Source organism: Oratosquilla oratoria, chromosome 31 (assembly GCF_046742065.1).
Source record: "Oratosquilla oratoria isolate Oo_2021 chromosome 31, ASM4674206v1, whole genome shotgun sequence".
Classification (NCBI taxonomy): Eukaryota; Metazoa; Arthropoda; class Malacostraca; order Stomatopoda; family Squillidae; genus Oratosquilla; species Oratosquilla oratoria.
In genome coordinates this window covers 36227294-36250158 of record NC_134807.1, presented here as the reverse complement: position 1 = coordinate 36250158, position 22865 = coordinate 36227294, and the positions used below count along the sequence as shown (strand labels likewise).

General features: G+C 41.4%; 1 protein-coding gene across 1 annotated transcript; it reads left to right on the top strand.

Moving 5' to 3' along the window:
- Window positions 1–6860: 6860 nt before the first annotated feature.
- LOC143041600 (uncharacterized) lies at window positions 6861–7601 on the top strand. The gene has a single exon (XM_076213607.1). It carries the CDS (start codon window positions 6861–6863, stop codon window positions 7599–7601), a length of 741 nt encoding a protein of 246 aa, XP_076069722.1.
- Window positions 7602–22865: the final 15264 nt, after the last annotated feature.

Genomic DNA, 22865 nt, shown 5'->3' with positions numbered 1-22865 from the left:
GTATTTTCCATAATGGATTTGTCAATCGCCTGCAGCCTTCATTGACTATGGATGTCTTGATATTCCCTTTTGGTACATGAATCTTCAGTGTTGGGTCAAGATGGTGAGGCTAGGGATATACATACCTACCACCACTTTAAACAACACATCATATTTTTTTCATCAGTTATTGTTCCAAACGTGAACTGAACTACTAACATATTCGGGCCCACGGGAGAGCAGACGGACAACCAAAAGAAAAGTAAGCAAGTGTGTGTGTGTGTGTGTGTGTGTGTGTGTGTGTGTGTGTGTGTGTGTGTGTGTGTGTGTGTGTGTGTGTGTGTGTGTGTGTGTGTGTGTGTGTGTGTGTGTGTGTGTGTGTGTGTGTGTGTGCGTGCGTGCGTGCGTGCGTGCGTGTGTGTGTGTGTGTGTGTGTGTGTGTGTGTGTGTGTGTGTGTGTGTGTGTGTGTGTGTGTGTGTGTGTGTGTGTGTGTGTGTGTGTGTGTGTGTGTGTGTGTGTGTGTGTGTGTGTGTGTGTGTCGCGCGCGTGCTGTTACTGAGACTTGGTTAACTGATCTTGATTCAGCTGCTATGAAAGAAATGACCCCTGTAACGCATTCTTTTGTACACAACCCGAGGAGTATGGGTCGTGGAGGGGGTGTGGGTATGTTTGTCTCAAATTCAGTTAAGAAGTTGAAAAAATGCAAGACGCCCATCAATAATAGTTTCGAATTATTGCAAGTTGAGTGTGAAATTAGTGGAAATAAATTAACGATTGTGACAATATATAGACCACCTGCTGCTAGTGTCAGTTTATTTATTGATGAGTTTGAATTATATTTAGAAACTATTGACAGGGTAAGCACGAATATTATTGTATGGGGCGACTTTAACCTTTGGCTTGATGACACAAAGGCTCGCTACGTACAACTCTTTATAGACACGGTAGCAATGTTTAATCTCATCAATATTGTGGATAAACTTACATCGATGTGCGGTCACATAATTGATCTAGTGTTGGTTGATACATCGAATGACCTTGTGCGTGACCTTTACGTAGACGATGTGTGCTCTCTGTCGCCAGTACATAAACTTGTGTCATTTAATCTGGCTTTGGCGCTTAATAAAAGACAAGTTAAAGAAATTACTTTTCGTTCTACAAGGAATATGGACTGTGACACCTTATTATTATTAATTTGTGATAAGATTATGGAGCAACAAAGTGATTTGTGTAGTCATAGTTCAAGAAAAAGATCGGAGTGTCATGAATGTTTATACACTATATACAATAGTGTGATGAGGGAGGAATATGAAAAGATGTGTCCTTTGACATCGAAGAAAATAGTAGTGAAAGAAGATTCTCCATGGTTTAATGATGAAATAAGAAGGGCGAAAAATGACATGAAAAAGAAGGAGAGATTGCGGCGCAGGCAACAGACTGATCAGCGCAGAGTGGCTTATACTCAGGCACGCAATTATGAAATGAAACTTATCAGTAGGCGTAAACGTGATTTTTATCAAGGTAAAATTGAACAGGCTGGCCCCAACATGCATAAACTTTATAAGGTGCTAGACAATCTGACGGGCAATAAAAAGAAACACATATCTACTATAGATATGTTAAAAAGATACTATCAAGTAGCCTTAACCCAAGAAGCGAATGCCATCTCTGCCTTCCCAACCCCTTTTGGTCTGTATCAATACAAAGTGATGGCACTTGGAATTACTAATGCCCCTGCTACCTTCCAGAGGTTAATTAATGCTACCATTCAAGGTCTACCTGAAGTATGAGGGTATCTCGACGATGTGGTGGTGGTAGTTGACAACGGAGAAGACCACTCGGCCCGACTAGATGGTCTATTCCATCGTCTAAAGGAGGCGGGCTTAGTGATCAACTTGCAGAAGTCCATTTTTGCTCGAGGGACCGTGCCTTACCTAGGCCACACCATAGGTAGTGGTTTGGTGTGGCCCAAAAAATGCCAACGTAGAGGCGATCCTAGCCTTCCCTACACCAAGGATAAGGAAGGAGGTGATGGGGTTCCTTGGGATGGCCGGATATTATTGGCGCTTCTGCAAAAACTTATTCACCGCCGCGGCTCCCCTTACCGATCTGACCAGCTCCACCAAACCCTTCCAGTGGTCCCCATCCTGCCAGACGTCTTTCGAGAACATCAAATCATTCCTGACTTCCGAACCGGTGCTAAAGACTCCTAACTACCACTTATCATTCCACCTACAAATAGATGCCAGTGGATTTGGAGTGGGAGCAGTGTTGCTACAACCTGATCCTATCTCCATTCTCCATCCTGTGGCCTTCTTCTCAGCGAAGCTCAACAAACATTAAGAGAGCTACTCCACCATAGAGAAGAAAACCCTATCCCTCGTCCTGGCAGTCAAGAAGTTCCGGTGTTACCTCCAATCAGCAGCAGCACCCATCAAGACATTCACCGACCATAACCCTCTCACTTTCATTCAGAAAGCCAAGCTGCAGAATCAGAAGATTCTTCGTTGGGTTCTAACCTTACACGAGTACCATCTAGGTATCCACCATATAAAAGGGCCTGACAACATCATAGCAGATACTCTCTCCCGTGCTCCAATCGGCTAACCTCCTTCGCGCTCCCCTTCGGAGGTCTTCGGTGTGTCTGTGTGTCTGTGTGTGTGTGGGGGGGGGGTCACGATACTAGCCCTAGCCAGGTGTCACAATACCCCATCCGGGTGTTATGATACCCTTTCACCTGAATGACACCCTTCCAATTACCACTATCATCCTACTTTGACATTTGTTCGAAGGAACAAGCAGCTTTCTTCCCCTCCCTCACTTGGGTAGCTCCGCAGCAAAGCGATAGTTTGGCAGTTCGGCCTAAACAACCGTCCTCAGACAATCACTGGCCAAGAAGTCAGCCTGGATCTACTATATAATCCAGGCATTTCCAAAACTCACCAGACTCGCCTCTAGTTAGCTGCCAGCTCCGCTTCCTCTGATTATAAGATTTATCACTTGGACGACACGACTTGGCAGCTTTCAGTCTCACCCGTTCTATATCTTCTATATATCTTCCCCATTTCTTTTGCATGTATTATGTGTTAGGATTAATATTATTAATATAATTTTGTTCACTTTATTGTCTTTGATTATATTTTAGATGGTTAACACTGTCCTCTGTCTTTCGACATACCAATAGTCTGATGCGTTTTCATGACCCCATTCTAACTTTATTGTGGCTTGGGCACTCGGTATACCTTTATAGTTAACAAGTATCTTTCCAGCCTGAGAAATAACAGTGTGTATGCATTTATGTATGTATGTATATCTTTGCTCCCCTCACTTCCTTTCAGCATTGTCACTTAGCATTGGCCCTAATGCATACAGGTGGTACCTACATTTTAAAGAGGTATACCATTCAACTCCTCTCTTGTTTTGCATACATGGACTTGCATATATGGTATGGTAGCGCGAGCTCACAAAAACACTGGTTGTGTTGGCTCTACTTTATTGTGCAAACTGCGAGTATGTTTCAGAGTCTGAGGGGAAGAGAGGTGGCAAGTGGTACTTGCTCTTTGTGGAACAACGCACACCGTAACCGGCCTCGTTACCTGCATAGACCTAAGTGCCCTCTCCTGGGCCACATTACCTCAGGGTGCCAGCGGGCTCTCCGCTTGCGAACACTGTTCAATCACCTAGGGCCAGTCACGTGACTTTGTGTAGGGCAGAGTTAACCCTTGAAGACGCCACGCGGTCCAAGAAGAAACCCGGGAAAAGGAGGTATGGTGCCCTGGACAATGGCAGGCCCGTGGACAGTGGCGGGCCCGGGAATAGGCGCCAAAACTCACCACAACCAACTCACCACAACCAACTCACCACACATAACCCGCGGACTGGCTCCTGTCCAAGGTCTTGGATTAGTTGCTATGTCGGCAACCACTGAGCTTTACAGACAGAGGAATTCGGCAGCGTTGTTCTCCTACGTTCTCCGTACACTGTGCTGTGACGTCACGACTTGACCCGAGGGTATAGTGAGCCCTCTATGCTTAACACATTTTTTTCTTTTGTTTCTTGTCCTATTTTTGATGATAAACGTTTACATTTTAATACAAGCACGGTAATACATTTATACTTACTAAAACCTCTCATATAATCGTTTATCTAATCCTCTATCACCTCTTTTCTACAACTTATCTTTCGTCTCTCCTTTATCAAACTGAAACGTTTCCTCTGTCTTTTTTTGTTTTGTTTTTGTTTCTCACTGTCTCTGCCATTATTTCTCTCTCTCTCTCTCTCTCTCTCTCTCTCTCTCTCTCACTCTCTCTCTCTCTCTCTCTCTCTTTCTTTCTTTCTTTCTTTCTTTCTTTCTTTCTCTTTCTCTCTTTCTCTCTCTCCAAGTTTACTACTAGCTCCGGACGCTACTTTTGTAAATCCTTCATGGTGAACTTTCTTGTTCTTTGGTGGATTATACTTAAATGAAATATACTGTACTGTGCAGTGTGTGTGTGTGTGTGTGTGTGTGTGTGTGTGTGTTACACCATGGTCATGGATCATGTGTTGGACTCGTGATCGATAGTTATTAACCTCCCGGATGAGAGCTCAGACCCCGTATGACCGATCTATGGGTAATACTGTGACCTTACACGCACAGACGGCCCCAACTTCCAGCCCACGAGAGTTGGAGTAACACCCCGCAGCGCACCGATACTGAAATCATTTCACCATGGGTGGGAGTCGAACCCAGACCGTCGTAGTGGCAGGCGAGAACTCTAACCACAGCGCCACGAGGTGTGTGTGTTTGTGTGTGATTCACCATGGCCTTGTATCACGTATTGGACTCGTGATCGACAGCTATTTCCCTTCCGAAAGAGAGCTCAGATCGCGCGCGCGCGCGCGCGCGTGTGTGTGTGTGTGTGTGTGTGTGTGTGTGTGTGTGTGTGTGTGTGTGTGTGTGTGTGTGTGTGTGTGTGTGTGTGTGTGTGTGTGTGTGTGTGTGTGTGTGTGTCTGTGTGTGCAAGCGCGTGGATGTGTGTATCCAGGCTAACGCACAGTTATGTTTTATTGTGGATGCCACGCAAGGCATGAAACTTAACTTCCTCGCTGTCTAATTAGATAAATACAAGGAAATTTAAGTGACATTCGGAAAAAATGAATGATTACATGAATCAATCGACACGAAGGAAATGTGGAGCGATCTCTTTTGTATTTACACCACAAATAGAATGTATAATATTTGTCCTTAACTTCGTAATAACTTATAATTTTGAATTATATTTGCTCCACGATTTATGATTTAATGAAGAGACGGCAACGTTCTCACCCTCTTGTGCCCATGTACGAGTACTTTATATGCAATGTGTACAGATGTACAGGAAGATGAGTTGCACATGTACTTCCCTCTCTTTAGCAAAAGGAAACCAAAGTCGTGGTGTTTATAATGTCAACAAAACAACAAGTGAGTTTCTGGTTGCATTGTCTCCATATGAAAGTACAGTTGTAAACACTGTTCCTACTCCACGCTTACATCTCACGAGGGGACAAAACTCAAGTTCCGTGAGTCTATCTTTCCGTGTGTTTGCAATCTAATTCTATTTAGCTAATCATTGTATAATGGGTTGGAGCTGCCCTCATGGTGTCCTGTCTCTTTGCCTCCGTTTGTTAAACTTCATCTCTAGATTCGTCGATGTTGCTTGTACGGATTATAGCTTCATCAGATTTGTTCTATACAACTACATAGCTATGTGGAAAGATTTATGAAATAAGTGGTGCGCTTTCGTGTGTGTGTGTGTGTGTGTGTGTGTGTGTGTGTGTGTGTGTGTGTGTGTGTGTGTGTGTGTGTGTGTGTGTGTGTGTGTGTGTGTGTGTGTGTGTGTGTGTGTGTGTGTGTGTGTTCGTGTATGTGTGTGTGTGTTCGTGTATGTGTGTTCGTGTGTGTGTGTGTGTGTGTGTGTGTGTGTGTGTGTGTGTGTGTGTGTGTGTGTGTGTGTGTGTGTGTGTGTGTGTGTGTGTGTGTGTGTGTGTGTGTGTGTGTGTGTGTGTGTGTGTGTGTGTGTGTGTGTGTGTGTGTGTGTGTGTGTGTTTGTGTGTTTTTGTGTATGTGCGTGTGTATTTACCTAGTTATATTTTGCGGGAAGGGGAGCTACGCTCGTGAGGTACCACCTTTGTATCTCGCAGTGTCTAGTTTGCTTTTAAACTCATGAATGGTTTTTGCACACACTATTTCCTTGTCCAGTTTGTTCCAAACGTCTAACACTCTATGTGGAAAACTGTTTCTCTTCAGATCTCTTCTGTAGCTGTTATTCGATTTTCTTTCCATGTCCTCTTATGGTGACCGGACAGTTTGATACTGGACATTTTGATACCGGACATTTTGATACCGGGCATTTCGCTACCGGACATTTTGTGACTAGGATTTTTCACTACCGGGCATTTCGATACCACTAGATATATATATGTGTGTGCGCGAAGATATTGGAGTTTATTTTAAGTGCCACACTGTTCTTGTAATTGGTTGTTTAAATAACTACCATACTGTTCTTGTGATTGGTTGTTTAAATAATCGCCATACTGTTCTTGTAATTTGTTGTTTAAATAATTGCCATACTGTTCTTGTATTTGGTTGTTAAAACATTGTATATATCACTCACAGTTTACTACTAACGCTCGGCTATCAACTACGGTTGCTGCATCTTTCAGTCTATTACTAACGCTTGGCTATCAACTACGGCTGCTGTATTTGCGGATAAACATATATATTTTTATTGTATCACCCATGCCTCGTCTAATTGCTTCAACTAAAAATGAAAAGAAATTAGTAGATGATCTAAACTATATATATGATAAACACAAAACTAATAAGGATGGTTCCAAGCAGTATTAGCAGTGCGAAAATAGGATGTGTAAAGCCCGCGTACACACATATGTTGGTGATGGTGACAACAAAATCGTTAAGACTGTAGGTGAGCATAATCACAGTGCAATAGCAGCAAGAGTGGAATCAAAAGTAGCACATCATCAAATGAAAATAATGTCTGGATCTACACAAGATGCTCCTCGGACTATAATATGTAAAGAAACCCAAAATCTGAATGTATGTGCTATTTCAGAATTACCTTCAGTATCATCATTGAGTCGTAGTATCAGGCGTTGGAGACAAGTAGAAGATAATGTACCACCAATACCTCAGGTACGGCATGGTTATTTGATTCCTGATCAGTATTGTTACCTTGATAATGGCCTGAAGTGGCTACAGTTTGACAGTGGCGAACATAATGCTGAAAGAATTTTAATATTTGCAACTGACTCTGGAATTGGTGACATCATAAGAGCCAAAAATTGGGCTGTAGATGGAACGTTTAAGTGTAGCCCAATTATTTATTATCAACTGTACACTTTACATATTCAAGACAACGACATTAGTGTTCCGAGAATGTTCGCCTTGCTGCCAAATAAGACACAAGATACTTACAATAGACTATTTACTACTATAAAAGAACTCTTGCATAATGTTAAACCTGCCATTGTGATGACGGATTTTGAAAAAGCGGCCATCAATAATTTATCGGATATATTCCTTAGTTCAGATGTTACCTTTTGCCTATTTCACCTCTCACAAAATGTGTACAAAAAGTTGTAACAATAGGTTTTAAACAGCAATATCACCAAGATGATGATTTTAGTTTAAAAGTGAGATGTTTATCCGCACTTGCTTTTCTTCCCATTGACGATGTTATTGACGGCTTCGAAGAATTAACTGATGACGACGATTTTCCCTAAGAGTTTGTTTCATATTTCGAAACATATTATATTGGAGGAGTGAGAGGTCGTGGCCAACGAAGGCGAAGAGTCGAGCCAGTCTTCCCTATTCATTTATGGAATGCTCATGAACGCACTGAAAATGGTATGCCACGCACTAATAACTATGTTGAAGGATTTCATAATGCACTAAGAACCTCCGTGACAAATGTGCATCCTAATATTTGGTCCCTTATAACTGCTTTAAAACATGAAGAGGCTCTTATCTTAGTGCAAAAAAATTGCCCATCTCAATCGTGGAGACAGCATAACCTCAAAGAAAAAATACAGGGACGCCAATCACCGTATAAAAAAATTGCTAGACTAGTATGACCCTTCAAATAAAATCCAATATCTTCATGGCATTGCCCATAACATTAAACATTTTTAACTAGATCATATTGTTGCTTGTCTTTTTTCTTTTTTTAATTATACTTGTAATATGTTTTTTACATAATTTTTTTTAGTCTGTTTATACTTTTTTGAATTTGTACTTTTAACTCCTTACTTTTAATACATAATTTGGTTTTTATATCTTCGTGGCATTGCTCATAACATTAAACATTTTTAACGAGATAATATTGTTGCTCGTCTTTTTTTTTCATTAGACTTGTAATATGTTTTTTACAAAATAATTTTTTAAGTCTGTTTATAGTTTTTTAATTTGTACTTTTAACTCCTTACTTTTAGTACATAAATTGGTTTCATGCCTTATATATATATGTATATATATATATATATATATATATATATATATATATATATATATATATACATATATGTATATACACATATATATATATACATATATATATATATATATATATATGTATATTTATATATACACACACCTATAAATATATATATATATATATATATATATATATATGTATATATATATATATATAGTGGTATCGAAATGCCCGGTAGTGAAAAATCCTAGTCACAAAATGTCCGGTAGCGAAATGCCCGGTATCAATATGTCCGGTATCAAAGTGTCCAGTATCAAACTGTCCTAGAACCGTCCTCTTATGCTTCTCCTGTCCCAGTTTAACATGTCCTCTCTATCAAGTATTTCTGTGCCTTTCATGATTCTGTAGATTGTCAGTAGGTTACCTCTCTCTCTTCTTTGCTCAAGAGTCGGTAAATCTAGTTTAGCCAATCTCTCCTCATATGACAAGTTTGCGAGTGCAGGTGCCATTTTTGTTGCTGCTCTCTGGATTCTTTCTATTTTCTTTATATTCTTTTTGGTACTGGGTGACCACAATGTCGCCGCATATTCTAGTCTAGGCCTTTATCAGTGTAACCAATATTTTTTTAATTATTTCATCGTCCAAATATATAAATGTCACTTTTATTGATCTTAGCAAGTTATAGTATTCTCCAACAATTTTGTTTATCTATTTGTCATAGGACAAGTTGTTTGATATAATTACACCCAAAACTTTTTCGGATCTCTCCTTATTTACCTCCTTGGTTCCAGTTTTATATTGCCCTGTGTGTGTGTGTGTGTGTGTGTGTGTGTGTGTGTGTGTGTGTGTGTGTGTGTGTGTGTGTGTGTGTGTGTGTGTGTGTGTGTGTGTGTGTGTGTGTGTGTGTGTGTGTGTGTGTGTGTGTGTGTGTGTGTGTGTGTGTGTGTGTGTGTGTGTGTGTGTGTGTGTGTGTGTGACAACATAAAAAATGACAAAATTTTCACATTGAATGAGAATCAGACAAGAAACAATGGTCTCAAACTGTCCGGAAATAGATTCAATTTGGAAGTAGAAACAACTTTGCCGACCATGTAGTTAATGAATGGAATAAACTTCCTGCACAGGTAGTGCAATGTAGTTCAGTTCGAAGCTTCAAGAATCATTTAGATAAACACCTAAGCAAGATGCTGTAATGATTATAATTGATTTTATATTATTTGTTTTTGTTTTGTTTTCATTTGTCTGTTTGATTTTCATTTATTATTAGTTATATGTCAATTTATTATTATTTACTATTTACCTGTTTGTTTATTATTTAACTATACCTATGCATTTATCTATGTATTTTATTTGTTATTTACATTATTATAGTTTTTATTTATTATTTTTTTTCGCATCCGACCTAGATATAGACCAAAAGGTCTCCTGTCGGCATGCTCCGCTTTTTTAATCCTTTGTAATCCTTTATGTGTGTGTGTGTGTGTGTGTGTTTGTGTGTGTGTGTGTGTGTGTGTGTGTGTGTGTGTGTGTGTGTGTGTGTGTGTGTGTGTGTGTGTGTGTGTGTGTGTGTGTGTGTGTGTCTGTGTGTGTGTGTGTGTGTGTGTGTGTGTGTGTGTGTGTGTGTGTGTGTGTGTGTGTGTGTGTGTGTGTGTGTGTGTGTTCGTGTGTGTGTGTGTGTGTGTTCGTGTGTGTGTGTGTGTTCGTGTGTGTGTGTGTGTGTGTGTTCGTGTGTGTGTGTGTGTGTTCGTGTGTGTGTGTTCATGTGTGTGTGTGTGTGTGTGTGTGTGTGTGTGTGTGTGTGTGTGTGTGTGTGTGTGTGTGTGTGTGTGTGTGTGTGTGTGTGTGTGTGTGTTCGTGTGTGTGTGTGTGTTCGTGTGTGTGGGTGGGTGTTTGTGTGTGTGTGTGTGTGTGTGTGTTCGTGTGTGTGTGTGTGTGTGTGTGTGTGTGTGTGTGTGTGTGTGTGTGTGTGTGTGTGTGTGTGTGTGTGTGTGTGTGTGTGTGTGTGTGTGTATTCACTTGGTCTTTATTCACTTGGTCTTTGGATCACGTGTTGGACTCGTGATCGACAGCTATTTCCCTCCTGGAAGAGAGCTCAGAGCTCGTAGGTCCGATCTATGGGTAATGCTATGACCCTGCACACACATACACCCCCAACTCCCCGCCCACGAGAGTTGGAGGAACACCCCTCAGCGCTGCGATACTGTGTGTGTGTGTGTGTGTGTGTGTGTGTGTGTGTGTGTGTGTGTGTGTGTGTGTGTGTGTGTGTGTGTGTGTGTGTGTGTGTGTGTGTGTGTGTGTGTGTGTGTGTGTGTTCGTGTGTGTGCGTGTGTGTGTGTGTGTGTGTGTGTGTGTGTGTGTGTGTGTGTGTGTGTGTGTGTGTGTGTGTGTGTGTGTGTGTGTGTGTGTGTGTGTGTGTGTGTGTGTGTGTGTGTGTGTGTGTGTGTGTGTGTGTGTGTGTGTGTGTGTGTGTGTGTATGTGTGTGTGTGTGTTCGTGTGTGTGTGTGTGTGTGTGCGTGTGTGTGTGTGTGTGTGTGTGTGTGTGTGTGTGTGTGTGTGTGTGTGTGTGTGTGTGTGTGTGTGTGTGTGTGTGTGTGTGTGTGTGTGTGTGTGTGTGTGTGTTCGTGTGTGGGTGTGTTCGTGTGTGTTCGTGTGTGGGTGTGTTCGTGTGTGTTCGTGTGTGTGTGTGTGTGTGTGTGTGTGTGTGTGTGTGTGTTCGTGTGTGTTCGTGTGTGTGTGTGTGTGTGTGTGCGTGTGTGTGTGTGTGTGTGTGTGTGTGTGTGTGTGTGTGTGTGTGTGTGTGTGTGTGTGTGTGTGTGTGTGTGTGTGTGTGTGTGTGTGTGTTAGTGTGTGTGTGTGTGTGTGTGTGTGTGTGTGTGTGTGTGTGTGTGTGTGTGTGTGTGTGTGTGTGTGTGTGTGTGTGTGTGTGTGTGTGTGTGTTCGTGTTTGTTCGTCTTCGCGCGCGCGCGTGTGTGTACACATCCCCTCTATTTGTTTATGTATGTGTGTGTTTTTGCGCGCTCGCGCGCGTGTGTATGTGTTTGTGTGATTCACCATTCACCATGGTCTTAGATCACGTCTTGGACTCATGATCGACAGTTATTAACCTTCCAGATGAGCGTTCAGGGCTCGTATGACCGATCTATGGGTAATGCTGTGACTTTACACGCACACACACACACACACACACCTCCCCGCTCACGAAAGTTGGAGTTACAACCCGCAACCCAGTGATACTGAAATTATTTCAGCCCTGGGCGGGATTCGAACCCGGACCGCCGTAGTGGCAGCGAGAACTCTAACCACTGTGCGTGTTTGTGCGTGTATGTGATTCACCACAATTCACCATGGTCTTAGATCACGTGTTGGACTCGTGATGGACAGTTATTAACCTCCCGGATGAGAGCTCAGAGCTCGTATGACCGATCTGTGGGTAATACTGTGACCTTAAACGTACACACACACCCAACTCCACGCACATGCACGCGCACACAAACACACACTAGGTAGAGGTATAGATTTGGAAAGGGAAATAAGGTATAAAAATATTCTCAGAAATCAGGAGATTATAGAACTAACAAATGAATTTATAAATATGAAAGCAGAATACAAAGTAATGTATAGAGAGCTATATGAGTTGAAAAAACGAAATGCTGAAACAAACAGGGAGCTTAATGATCTAAAAAAGGAATTAAACATAGTGAAAAGTGAGAACGAAAGAATGAGAAATGAAGATGCTAACAAAAATGAGGCTTTGAAAAAAGAAGTGAAAGAACAAATACAAGCGCTGACCGAGAAAGTTGGAGAAAACATAACAAATAAATAAATAAATAAATAAGATAACAGATCTCTAAGAAATAAAAAATCACTCGAAAGTGGAACAAGAAAAAAAACTTTTAAAGAAATTGTACAAGTGGAAGAAAATGCAAAGAAACAATCATTACAATAATTAAAGAGAAATTGGGTCAGAAACACAGTTGATAAAAGAGGTGTATAGTAGTCTATGGAAATAAAGAAAAACAAAAAATAGCTAGGTACTTAAGAGAAAAAGAGGAGAAAGAAATAGTAAAAAAAATTCTGAAAGAGATACAAGAGGAGAGGCAACAAATGGAAAAGGAAATAGAGGAAGTGCATAGGTTGGACTATACTCTAAAGAAAAAAAATACATACATACATACATACATACATACATACATACATACATACATACATACATACATACATACATACATGCATACATACATACATATACCAAAGGCTTTTTTCCCCTTACAAGATAGGTAGCCAAAAAAACAAGGGCATTAAAAACCATTCCCACCCATTCCATCCCCAATACACTCCACTCCCCTCCACCCTCTACCTTCCCCCCTATTTTGGCACCTTCTGGATGACGGGTCATCCCTGTATCTTGTCCACTACCCTAGGTCAGAAGCAGCGTCGCAAGACAGGAAATCCACAGCAAGGCCGCTTCATTAAATCGGCGACTCCCCCTCTCCGTCCCCTCATTCAGAAAAGGGGAAGACGGGAAGAAATTCCTTCGGGCTGCGTCAAATTTTTCACACACATACTACCTCACTCCCCATCCCCTCACCCATTTCATGTCATGCATCACAGCATCATCCATATACAAAAATTTTCCATCCACCCCTGTCTTCTGTCCTTCCTCAACAGACATTCCCCTCTTCCCCAAAGCCCCTTTTACCCCATCCATCCATCCCATCCCAGGTCGCCCCCTCATGTTCACTACCTCCACATCTGCCTTCCATACTCCTTTTACTAGTTTTTCTTCCCTCATTCTTTCCATGTGTCCAAGCCATCCCAATACTCTTTCATCAACCCTATATCCCAGCTCCCTTACCACCCCCGTTCTCCTCCTCGCCTCCTCATTTAACACTCTATCCATCTTAGTAATCCCCGTCATATTTCTCAGACACCTCATCTCAAACACATTCTGACTCCTTCTCTCTTCCTCTCTTATGTTCCATGTCTCTGCCCCACACAGTGTTGTTGGCACAATCACTCCTTTATACAATCTCCTCTTAGCCTCCATTTTCAAATGTTTATTTCTCATTACATTTTTTAATCCACCAAGGTATTTACTCGCTTCTCTCAATCTACATTCCACCACCACTCCTCCCTTTCCTGCCACATTCGCACTCCAGTATCTAAAACTATCCATTTCCTCCAGTCGCTCTCCCTTAATGCTCACTTCCAGTCTGCTGCCACTTTCACCCCTTGTACATCTCATCACCTTAGTTTCACCCTCATTTATCTTCAATTTTCTTCTTTCACACACTTTCCCAAACTCTGTCATGAACTTCCTCAATCCCATCTCTGATCCTGCTACAAGCACAGTGTCGTTCGCAAACAACAGCTGGCTCACCTCCCACTTTTCTCCAATTTCTTTAACCATCTCCAATCCCTGATCCACCACCCTTGCATTTACCTCTCACACCACTCCATCAATGTATAAATTGAACAGCCAGGGTGACATAACACATCCCTGACGAAGTCCCACCTTTACCTCGAACCACTCACTCTCTCCATTTCTAATCCTGCCGCACTCTCTACTACTCTCGTAAAAACTCTTAATTGCTCCTAAAAGCTTTCCTCCTATCCCGTATATCTGCAAAGCCTCCCACAATGCCTTCCTGTCTACCCTATCATAAGCCTTTTTCCAGATCCATATAAGCCCAAAACACATCCTTACCTTTTCCTATAGCTTTCTCACATATCTGTCTAACCACAAAAATCTGATCTACGCAACCTCTACCTGTCTTAGATCCACACTATTCCTCACCAATTACTCCCTCTGTTCCTCTCCTAATCCTCTCAATCAAGATCCTCCCATAAACCTTCCCAACTACACTTAACAAACTAATCCCTCTGAAACACTTGTCCCCTTTTCCCTTGCAAAGTGGAACTAAACAGGCACTCCTCCAGTCCTCCGGCAATCTACCTTCTCTCCAACAAACATTAAATAACCTCACCAGCCTGTCCACCATCATTGCACCTCCTTTTTTTAGACCATCTGCATGGCATCCATCCAGACCAGGTGCCTTACCTGCTCTCATCATCTTCACAACTGCCTTCACTTCATCCTTCCTTATTTTTCCTCCATTTTCCTCACTCATTACGGTCATTTTCTTAGCACCTCCCACTGCAACTATCATTTCCTCACTATCCTCCTTCACATTTAGCGACTTCCTAAAATACTCCGCCCTTCTTCCTCTTACTACCACTTGAAATTAAACTAAGGTCTCAAATGTTAGTGAAAGAAGTACTAACAAAAAACAGCAAAGTTGACAAGAATTTTTTTTTTTTTTTAATATATGGACAAAAAAGAAATGAGCGATGAGGAAAAAGAGAGGGAAAAGACACTAAGATATGAAGCAAATGAAAAAACGAAGAACAAAAACTGAAAGAATGACTTTTTAGAGTACTGGACCTGAGGCTGAGAAAATTGTATAAAAACACAAAAAAGGAGGAAAAGGAAAAAATTAAGATAATGTATACCAACATACACGGCATAATTTTAGGAGTAAATGAATTAAGCGACTATCTGGTGGAAGAGAAACCGGATATAATGAGAATTGTAGAGACGAAATTAAAAGGTCCACTACCACCAAATACCGTGGGACAAGGTTTATATAATCATTGGATAAAAAAAATAGAGAGGAGAAACAGGGTAGAGACATGTTTTTGACTAAGAAAGGCTTAAATGTGACAAATATAACAGAAGGAAATAATGTGGAATTGATTATGATAAAAGTTGAAAACAGTGACATGAAAAGTAGAAAATTTGTAGTGATATATGTGCCCCCGAAAACACATTCTTGGAAAGAGAGCGACAATTCCAAAGTGTTGGAAGACATAAAGCATACATTAAATGAAATACTGAAAGAAGGAGGAAACTTAGTAATTATGGGTGACATTAACTCAAAAGAAATATGTTGGGAAGAGATGACATTGAAAGTTAGAGAGAACCTTTGGGGAAATATACTACTGGACATGATCATTAAATACACAATGACTCAATGGGTAAAAGAAAATATCAGATATAGAAATAACGAAGAATCGTCGAGATTAGACTTGATATTTACGTCAAAGCCTGAAATTGTGGATAAAATGGAATACAAGACGTCTTACCAATTGGGAAAAGTGACCACATACTAACCCTATACTTCCCAAATGGACGAATTCGTCCGTTAATTTATTACAGAGTGCTATGGGAAGGATACAGCTTCCATGATCCTGCTTCCCAAGCCAACGAATTTGTCCAGTATCTATGCTTTGCGCCACACGTGACTCCGCCCACTCGCTATTGTTGTTCGTTCGGTATGTGAATGATAATTGAGGTGAGTGTACGCGCCTGATTTATACTGCGGGGTCCCTCATATTACACCTAAATGGATGAATTATCAAGTAAGTTTTGCATATGGAAAAATACAAAGATGTTGAATAGTTGTTAGTTAATGTAGTAAGTATAAAATCACAGTTTGATATATCTTCTAGCTTATATAATTATTGTAGGTTCAATAAACAAGGTAGAAGTAATGAAGATAGCGTTCGGCATTCACAAGTTTATTTCAAGGCACAAGAAATATGCACAAGCACTCTCACTGTCACTCGTTAACCTCTCTCAATGCTGACCCGCTTCTAACTAACTCCGTGCGTGACGTGGCTTCACGCTGGCATAGCGTGCCCAAAGGCAGTTGCTAATCATTAATTTTAATTTTCACAATCATTCCTTGCAAACAGATATTTTACATACATCCAATCTCAGTTATACAATAATTCAATTTTGATAACATTAATAATCTATCTCATTTATTCCACTTTCGCATTACAAAAATAAATGATAATTAATGTAAACAGAAATGGCAATTTGATGGTTCTAGAAGATTCACGCCTATTACACGCATGTACGCACACACATACAGAATTCTAACTACGCATTTATTTGTATCTCCTGCATATATACAAGGTACTACAATCTATACATAATGTTAACAGAATTAGAATATAATGAACGTTCGGCCAGCTATCAGGACCTGACCCCAGCGACGTACAATGCAACTTACATGAAAGATATTGAAATAAACATGCAGGCATATGTAACATTATACACACACACACACACACACATATATATATATATATATATATAGATATATATATATATATATATATATATATATATATATATACATGGAATAACATGAAAGATTGGAAAGGACAGTAATGGAGAACATTTTGGCAGCTAAAAGGTTTTAAAGTTCAAGAAGTATGACGGCTGCGAAAATTATATGGGTGTATGACAGGGGACGTTGAATGGGGAAGGGAAGGAGGAAGGTTGTCCGTGGGAGTCGGAGGGTCATTGTCACAGTCTACACCTCGAGAGAAAACTTAAGGGTGTCCAGGTGCATAATGGATTCTGTGTCTGAATGTAAGTGTTTTACTTTGACTTTGTAGGTTCTAGTGCAAGGACACGGAAGGGACCAAGGAATTTTGGTGAAAGCTTGGAAGATGGAGAATGGTTCTGGGCATAGACTATGTCACCTATTGCAATGTTAGATTCTCTCTCATTTTTATTGTGAAAACGGGCCATCTCGTCTTTGGCGAGAGAAATAGACTGGGTAATTCTCTTGAAGAGAGAGCTGAAATTTGAAAGTGAAACCTTTACAAATTCATCAAGGTTGTAAATGAGATTTATTTCTGAAGCAAGAAGGTCATATGGAAGTCGCTTGTCGGAAGCAAAGATGACAAAATGAGGCGACTCTGATATGGACATATTGATGGCACTGTTTAGGCAAGACTGAATCATAGGAACATGGTGATCCCAGGAGAGATGGAGGTCAGAAGAAAGGTGTCGGAGAGCATTGAGAATCTTTCTGTTTTGCCGTTCGACAAGGCTATTTGAACTGGGGTGGTATGCAACGATATTACATTTTGTTATTAGAAAGGATTTGCAAATATTTGAAAGAATCTCATTGTTGAATTCCGTGCCATTGTCAGAAAGAAGAACTTTGGGAGTAGTGAAGGGGCAAATAACTTTGTCAATGAAGGTCTTTGCAATTGTTGTCGCAGTTTTATCGGGAATAGGTTCAAGGATGCAGAATCTGGAAAAATGATCCATACACACAAACAGGTACTGATTTCCACCAGAAGAGAGTGGTAATTTGAGAAGGTCAATTGCAACCATATCAAAGGGTTTGCTATGGATTGGGTATTTCAAAATGGGAACTTTACTTTGAATATGACCTTTATGGTTAGCACAAGAATGACAGGCGTCACTGTGGGCATGGATATCTTTTCTTATGGTAAGCCAAAAGTACTGAAGTCTGGCCTGTGTTGAGCATTTGTCTTTACTTGGATGTGCAGCAAGTGGAGAATCATGTAAAAGGAACAGAACTTCACGTACTAAGTCAGAAGGAACTACGAGTTGTTGTACAAGTCTGTTTGGTTCATGTTTGTTGGAAAGTGTGGTTTCGTGGCAAAGAACGTCATCGACAAGTCTGAAGTGGTCCAAGGAGGTAGGGAAGTCTGTAAGATCTGATTTATCTCCTGACTCGAGAGAAAATATCACACATTTCCACATTGGGTCGGATCTTTGACCTGCATGAATACGCGCATGAGTAAGAGTGACTGGCTGAGGGAGGGAATTGATAGCAGCAACATTTCTAGAAAGTGCGTCAGCAGCATGGTTTGCCAATCCACGCACACAAGAGAAGGTGGGATTGAATTCTTGAATGGTCAAGAACCAGCGAGCAGGTTTCCCGGACAAGTTCTTGCCTTTGAAAAGTTGAAGAAGTGCCTGCTGGTCTATATGGACTGTGACAGGATAGTCTAGTATGATTTCCTTAAAATGTCGAAGAGCATATACAACAGCAAGAGCTTCAATTTCTGTGACAGAATAGTTACGTTCAGCTTTGTTAAGGAGTCTGCTGGCAAAGGCAATAGGGCGAAGGTGTGTGTCTTGTTCTTGCATGAGGACAGCACCAAGACCTTGGAATGAGACATCGGTGTAGAGAATAAAAGGTAAGTCATAGTTAGGGAAAGCTAAGACAGGAGCAGTGGTTAGGGCATTCTTTAAGTCTGCAAAAGCTTGTTCCTGGGCAGACGACCAGTGGAAAGGAGCATCTTTCTTTATCAGTGAAGTAAGAGGGGCTACAACTTTTTAATAATTGCGGATGTACCTACGGAAATATCCTGAAAGACCAAGGAAGGAGCGAAGGTGCTCAAGGTCCGTTGGACGAAGGAAGTCAGCTACAGCTTTGACTTTATCAGGAAGAGTAAGAATATATTGGAAGTGAGGACGTGTCCAAGAAAACGAATTTCTTTCTTAAGAAAGGAGCATTTGCTTAATTTGAGTTTTAGGTTGGCATCAGCAAGACGAGAAAAGACTTGTTGAAGGGTGTGAATGTGGTCTGTGATTGATTTAGAAGCAATTATGATGTCATCTAAATACATAAAGACATTATCACCAAGTAAGACATCAAGAACAGTATGCATATGTCTTGTGAAGACAGAGGGGGCAGAAGTGAGACCCATAGCCAAGTGTTTGAATTGAAAATGACCAGAAGGGGTAGAAGGCTGTGAGGGGTTGGCTTTCCGAAGCAAGGGGAATTTGGAAATAGCCAGACATTAGGTCTAAAGTCGAAAAAAAACAGTGTTATTCTGACCAACAGAATGGAGGATTTCTTGCAAAACAGGAATGGAAGTTCTTTCTGGAACAGTGATTTTGTTAGGCTTTCTAAAATCAACAACAGGGCGGAAGGTACCATCTGGTTTGGGAACAACAAATAGTAAAAAGTTCCACTCGGAAATGGACGGTTCAACGATATCCTAGGCAAGCATGTCTGCAATGAGCTTGTCCACAATCTTACTTTTGCTATGCGGCAGTCTATAAGCCGGAATGTAGCAAGGTTCAGAGCCATCACGAAGGTGAATGTGGTGGTGAATAAGGTCAGTAGAACCTAGGGATTCACCTAACAAGGCAATGACATGACGAAAGGCATTGCATAATGAAATCGAATCCTGCTGGGCATCGGGGAAGTCAAGGGTTTTGAAGTGAGATGCTTCAATAGGAACCTGTGCATGAGGCACATCGGAGTTAATGGTACAAACTGGCAAGGAAGAATTTTGGTCATCGATGGCTTTTACTCTTGAAGGATACACTAGAAAATCACATAAGTTTGTACCAAGGTTGAGGTGGAGGGGAGCATTAGTGTCATTGGCAAATAGAAAAGAAATATGACCTATCTTGGAGGTAGTGCATAAGGCTGAAGTCAGTGATATACCTTTGACACGTGTGGATTCTGGCATACAGAGAACATCGCATTCCGGAGCTCGAAAAATGCGAAGCTGCACTGTGCAATACTCATGTGGTGGAAAAGTCACGGTTCTTGTTAACACTGCATGAGTAGTACGACACATTGTGGAAAGCACATCGGAAACAGGGGAGGAGGTAATTATCAATTCATCCAAGGAAGGAGAAATCTGGATTTCTGTTGGATAGATTTCTTTAGATGGGGAAGGACATTTGGTATTCCTTTTCCTTGATTTAGGCATGCAAGAAGAACGCAATCGCTTTGTACGGGTGGGAACATTGAGCAAGGTAGGTTCACTAGAAGGAGGAAGTGAATTCTGAAAAGAAGGTTCAGACGATGGCTGTACAGTGTCCTGGGAAGTGTGAGCTAGAGGAGGCAGGGAGGAAGTACTCTCCATTTGAGTTGCCTAAATCTGGGTAGAGGGGGCAGGAGGAGGAACAGCAATAGTGGGAACAGAAACAGTTGGCATGCTGTGGGAGGGGAATTTTGCAGAAGTGGGAAGTGCAGAAGGTGGTTTAGAAGTAGTCGCCAAATATAGGGCAGGAATGAAATGACGACCATAAGCAATGCCATGGCAATGGGGGAAGACGCTAATTTTATATTGCTGCATAGTGTCTAGACCCAGAAGCACATCTGCAGGAAACTGTACTTCAGCCACATAAAGAGGGATTTCAATTACTGGACTTTGAGGATGGAGACAGATGGGAAGATGGATCTTACCTAAAACTGGGAATGGAACACCATCTACGTTAGTAAGTTGGAGGTCGGGAGGTTCCGAGAATGTAACGCGCTTATATGAAAGGCGGAGTTTCTTGAAGGTGGAAGAAAATATAATATTTACAGATCCAGTATCAATGAAGAGATATATAGGAATAGTATGTACAGTAGCAGGGATAAAAATAGCATGGGACCATTTGTTAGAGTTAGAAAGAGTACAAATAGGAAGATACATGGGGGTGGGCGGTGGGGATGGGATATGCATGCTAGGAGGGGGTGTTGTGAGAGAAGCAGGAGGAGATAGTCATTGAGGAGAAGAAGGGGAACTCCGAAGGGAAGAGATGGTCTTTTGAGAAGGGGTGGAGTTCAAAACACAACATTCTGCAGCTGTATGATAACAGGTGCCATGTACGGGGCAATCTTTATCGGGAGGGGTGGCTAAACGAATAGCACAACGGTTGGCATAGTGTCCCGGTTTCTTACAATAGTAGCAAATGACCGTGTGACGGGAGAAGGATCTGTGTCTAGGACGGGAGGTGGATCTGGTACGAAAAGTTGATTTATGTCGAGAGGAAGATCTGGAGACATGTGCAACAGATAATGCAGGCTAGGGGATAGGGGCTGTCTGGGCAACAATGTCAGTTAATGTCTTTGGTGACTCCTAAATCTGATGAGACAAAGTTGAGATGGTCATGGTTGAAGTGAATTGGACTGATTTAGTTTTGTTTAGGGTGTCTGGATGAAGAAGAGAAAGAAATCGAAAGTATGCAAAGAGGGAAGTAACATTGTTAAGGGAGATTTTTCCATCTGTATCAACCCAGTTGGAAGATTCGAGGGTTGATTTTAACCGGGCCTATAGATCTGATGCCAACCTTGCAGCTTTTTCTTTTCTGACATAAGGGAGGGAGTTGAGTTGTAAGGCAAGGTCATATAGGGGAGTGAGAACACCAAGGGTGGTGTGTTGGCCAAAGTGAGGTTTGATTAAGTCGACATAAGTGGAATAACTAGTACATTCTTGAAAGGCATCTGTTTGTAAAATGTCGCCAGTGGTGGATTCCAAATCAACAAAGCTGTGGAGAACACCAAGTTTTTCGTCATCAGTAGTACATTTTCTACGATTGATAGCGGCTTCGACGTAGTTCAGGAATGTATGGAATGGAGGATTGGTATCCGTGAATTTGGGTACGTCTACCGTGTCGTGTACAATAGTCATGAGTTGTGGAACGGGGTTTTGTTGGGTTGAGGAAGAAGCCATGTTGGTAGGGCTCAAAAGCGGTGACAGGGACGGAGAACAAGAAGGTAGGGGTGGAAGGTCCTTTAATGACACACTGAGTGCAGATAATAAGTCTGGGGAGGGAGGAGGTGAAGATGTTGATTCAATGGATGAAAACAGAGAATTGAGGGAGGGGCTACGAAAAGGACTGTGAGGAAAGTCTGTCATACGTAAAATTTATACGCTGCTAAAAAGTTTTCCACTTACCTTAGAAATAGTAGAAGATGCCTTGAGATGTAGAGAGAAGAACATAGGAGGAATGGAAAACACACAGATGTATGGAAGGGAAGTGGATTGGCTGAAAACAGTGGAAGATCTTAGTAAGTACATAGAGAAGTATAATGTAATATGGAATATTGGCAATTCAATTCGAATATAGCTATAATACACACAAATGCAATGAAAAAATATAGAACTTAAGAACTGAAGAAAAATTATTGGAATAATTTGCTATATATATACAAAATGCAGGTAAGTAATAGTATTGAAGTAAAAAAAAAAACACAAAACTGTATTACTGGTAATCTTAATGATGAAACACTATCACTAGAATATCTATGAAAGCAATACAATACTGCACTGTAATTCACACGAGTTACTAATTAAGGTCAATTAATGTCACTGATAAAGGAAGTGGAGTCCTCTGCGTAGACTTGGTGATGCACGAAACGGTGGTAGGTAGGTCGGTTAGGGTGGTGTTGTAGCTGTTGGGTCCCGTGGTGGGGGAGGAGGAGGTGTAGGAGGTCACGCTCAGCAACTACGGCGGAGGTAGTTGAGGTCGTAGAGTTGGCTCGCGGTAGGGGTGGTGGAGGGGGGAGGCGTAGAGAAGGTCACGGTCAACAGGGATAAATCACCGTGATTGACGTCTCGAAGGAGGAAGAGCGTTGATGTCAACGCTCGTTGCTGGAAATCCACTTGAGAACTGGAGTGGATGAGTTGGCGACGCTGTTTGGCCGGAAATCCACTTTGAGATGGAGTAGAGAAGTCCACTTGCGAAGTGGAGAAGAGGCCGGATGCTTGCCTCAACGTATTCTGTGATTTACAAGACTTCCTGTTTGTTGGGCTCAACTGTAGATTGATTGACTGCTGACTT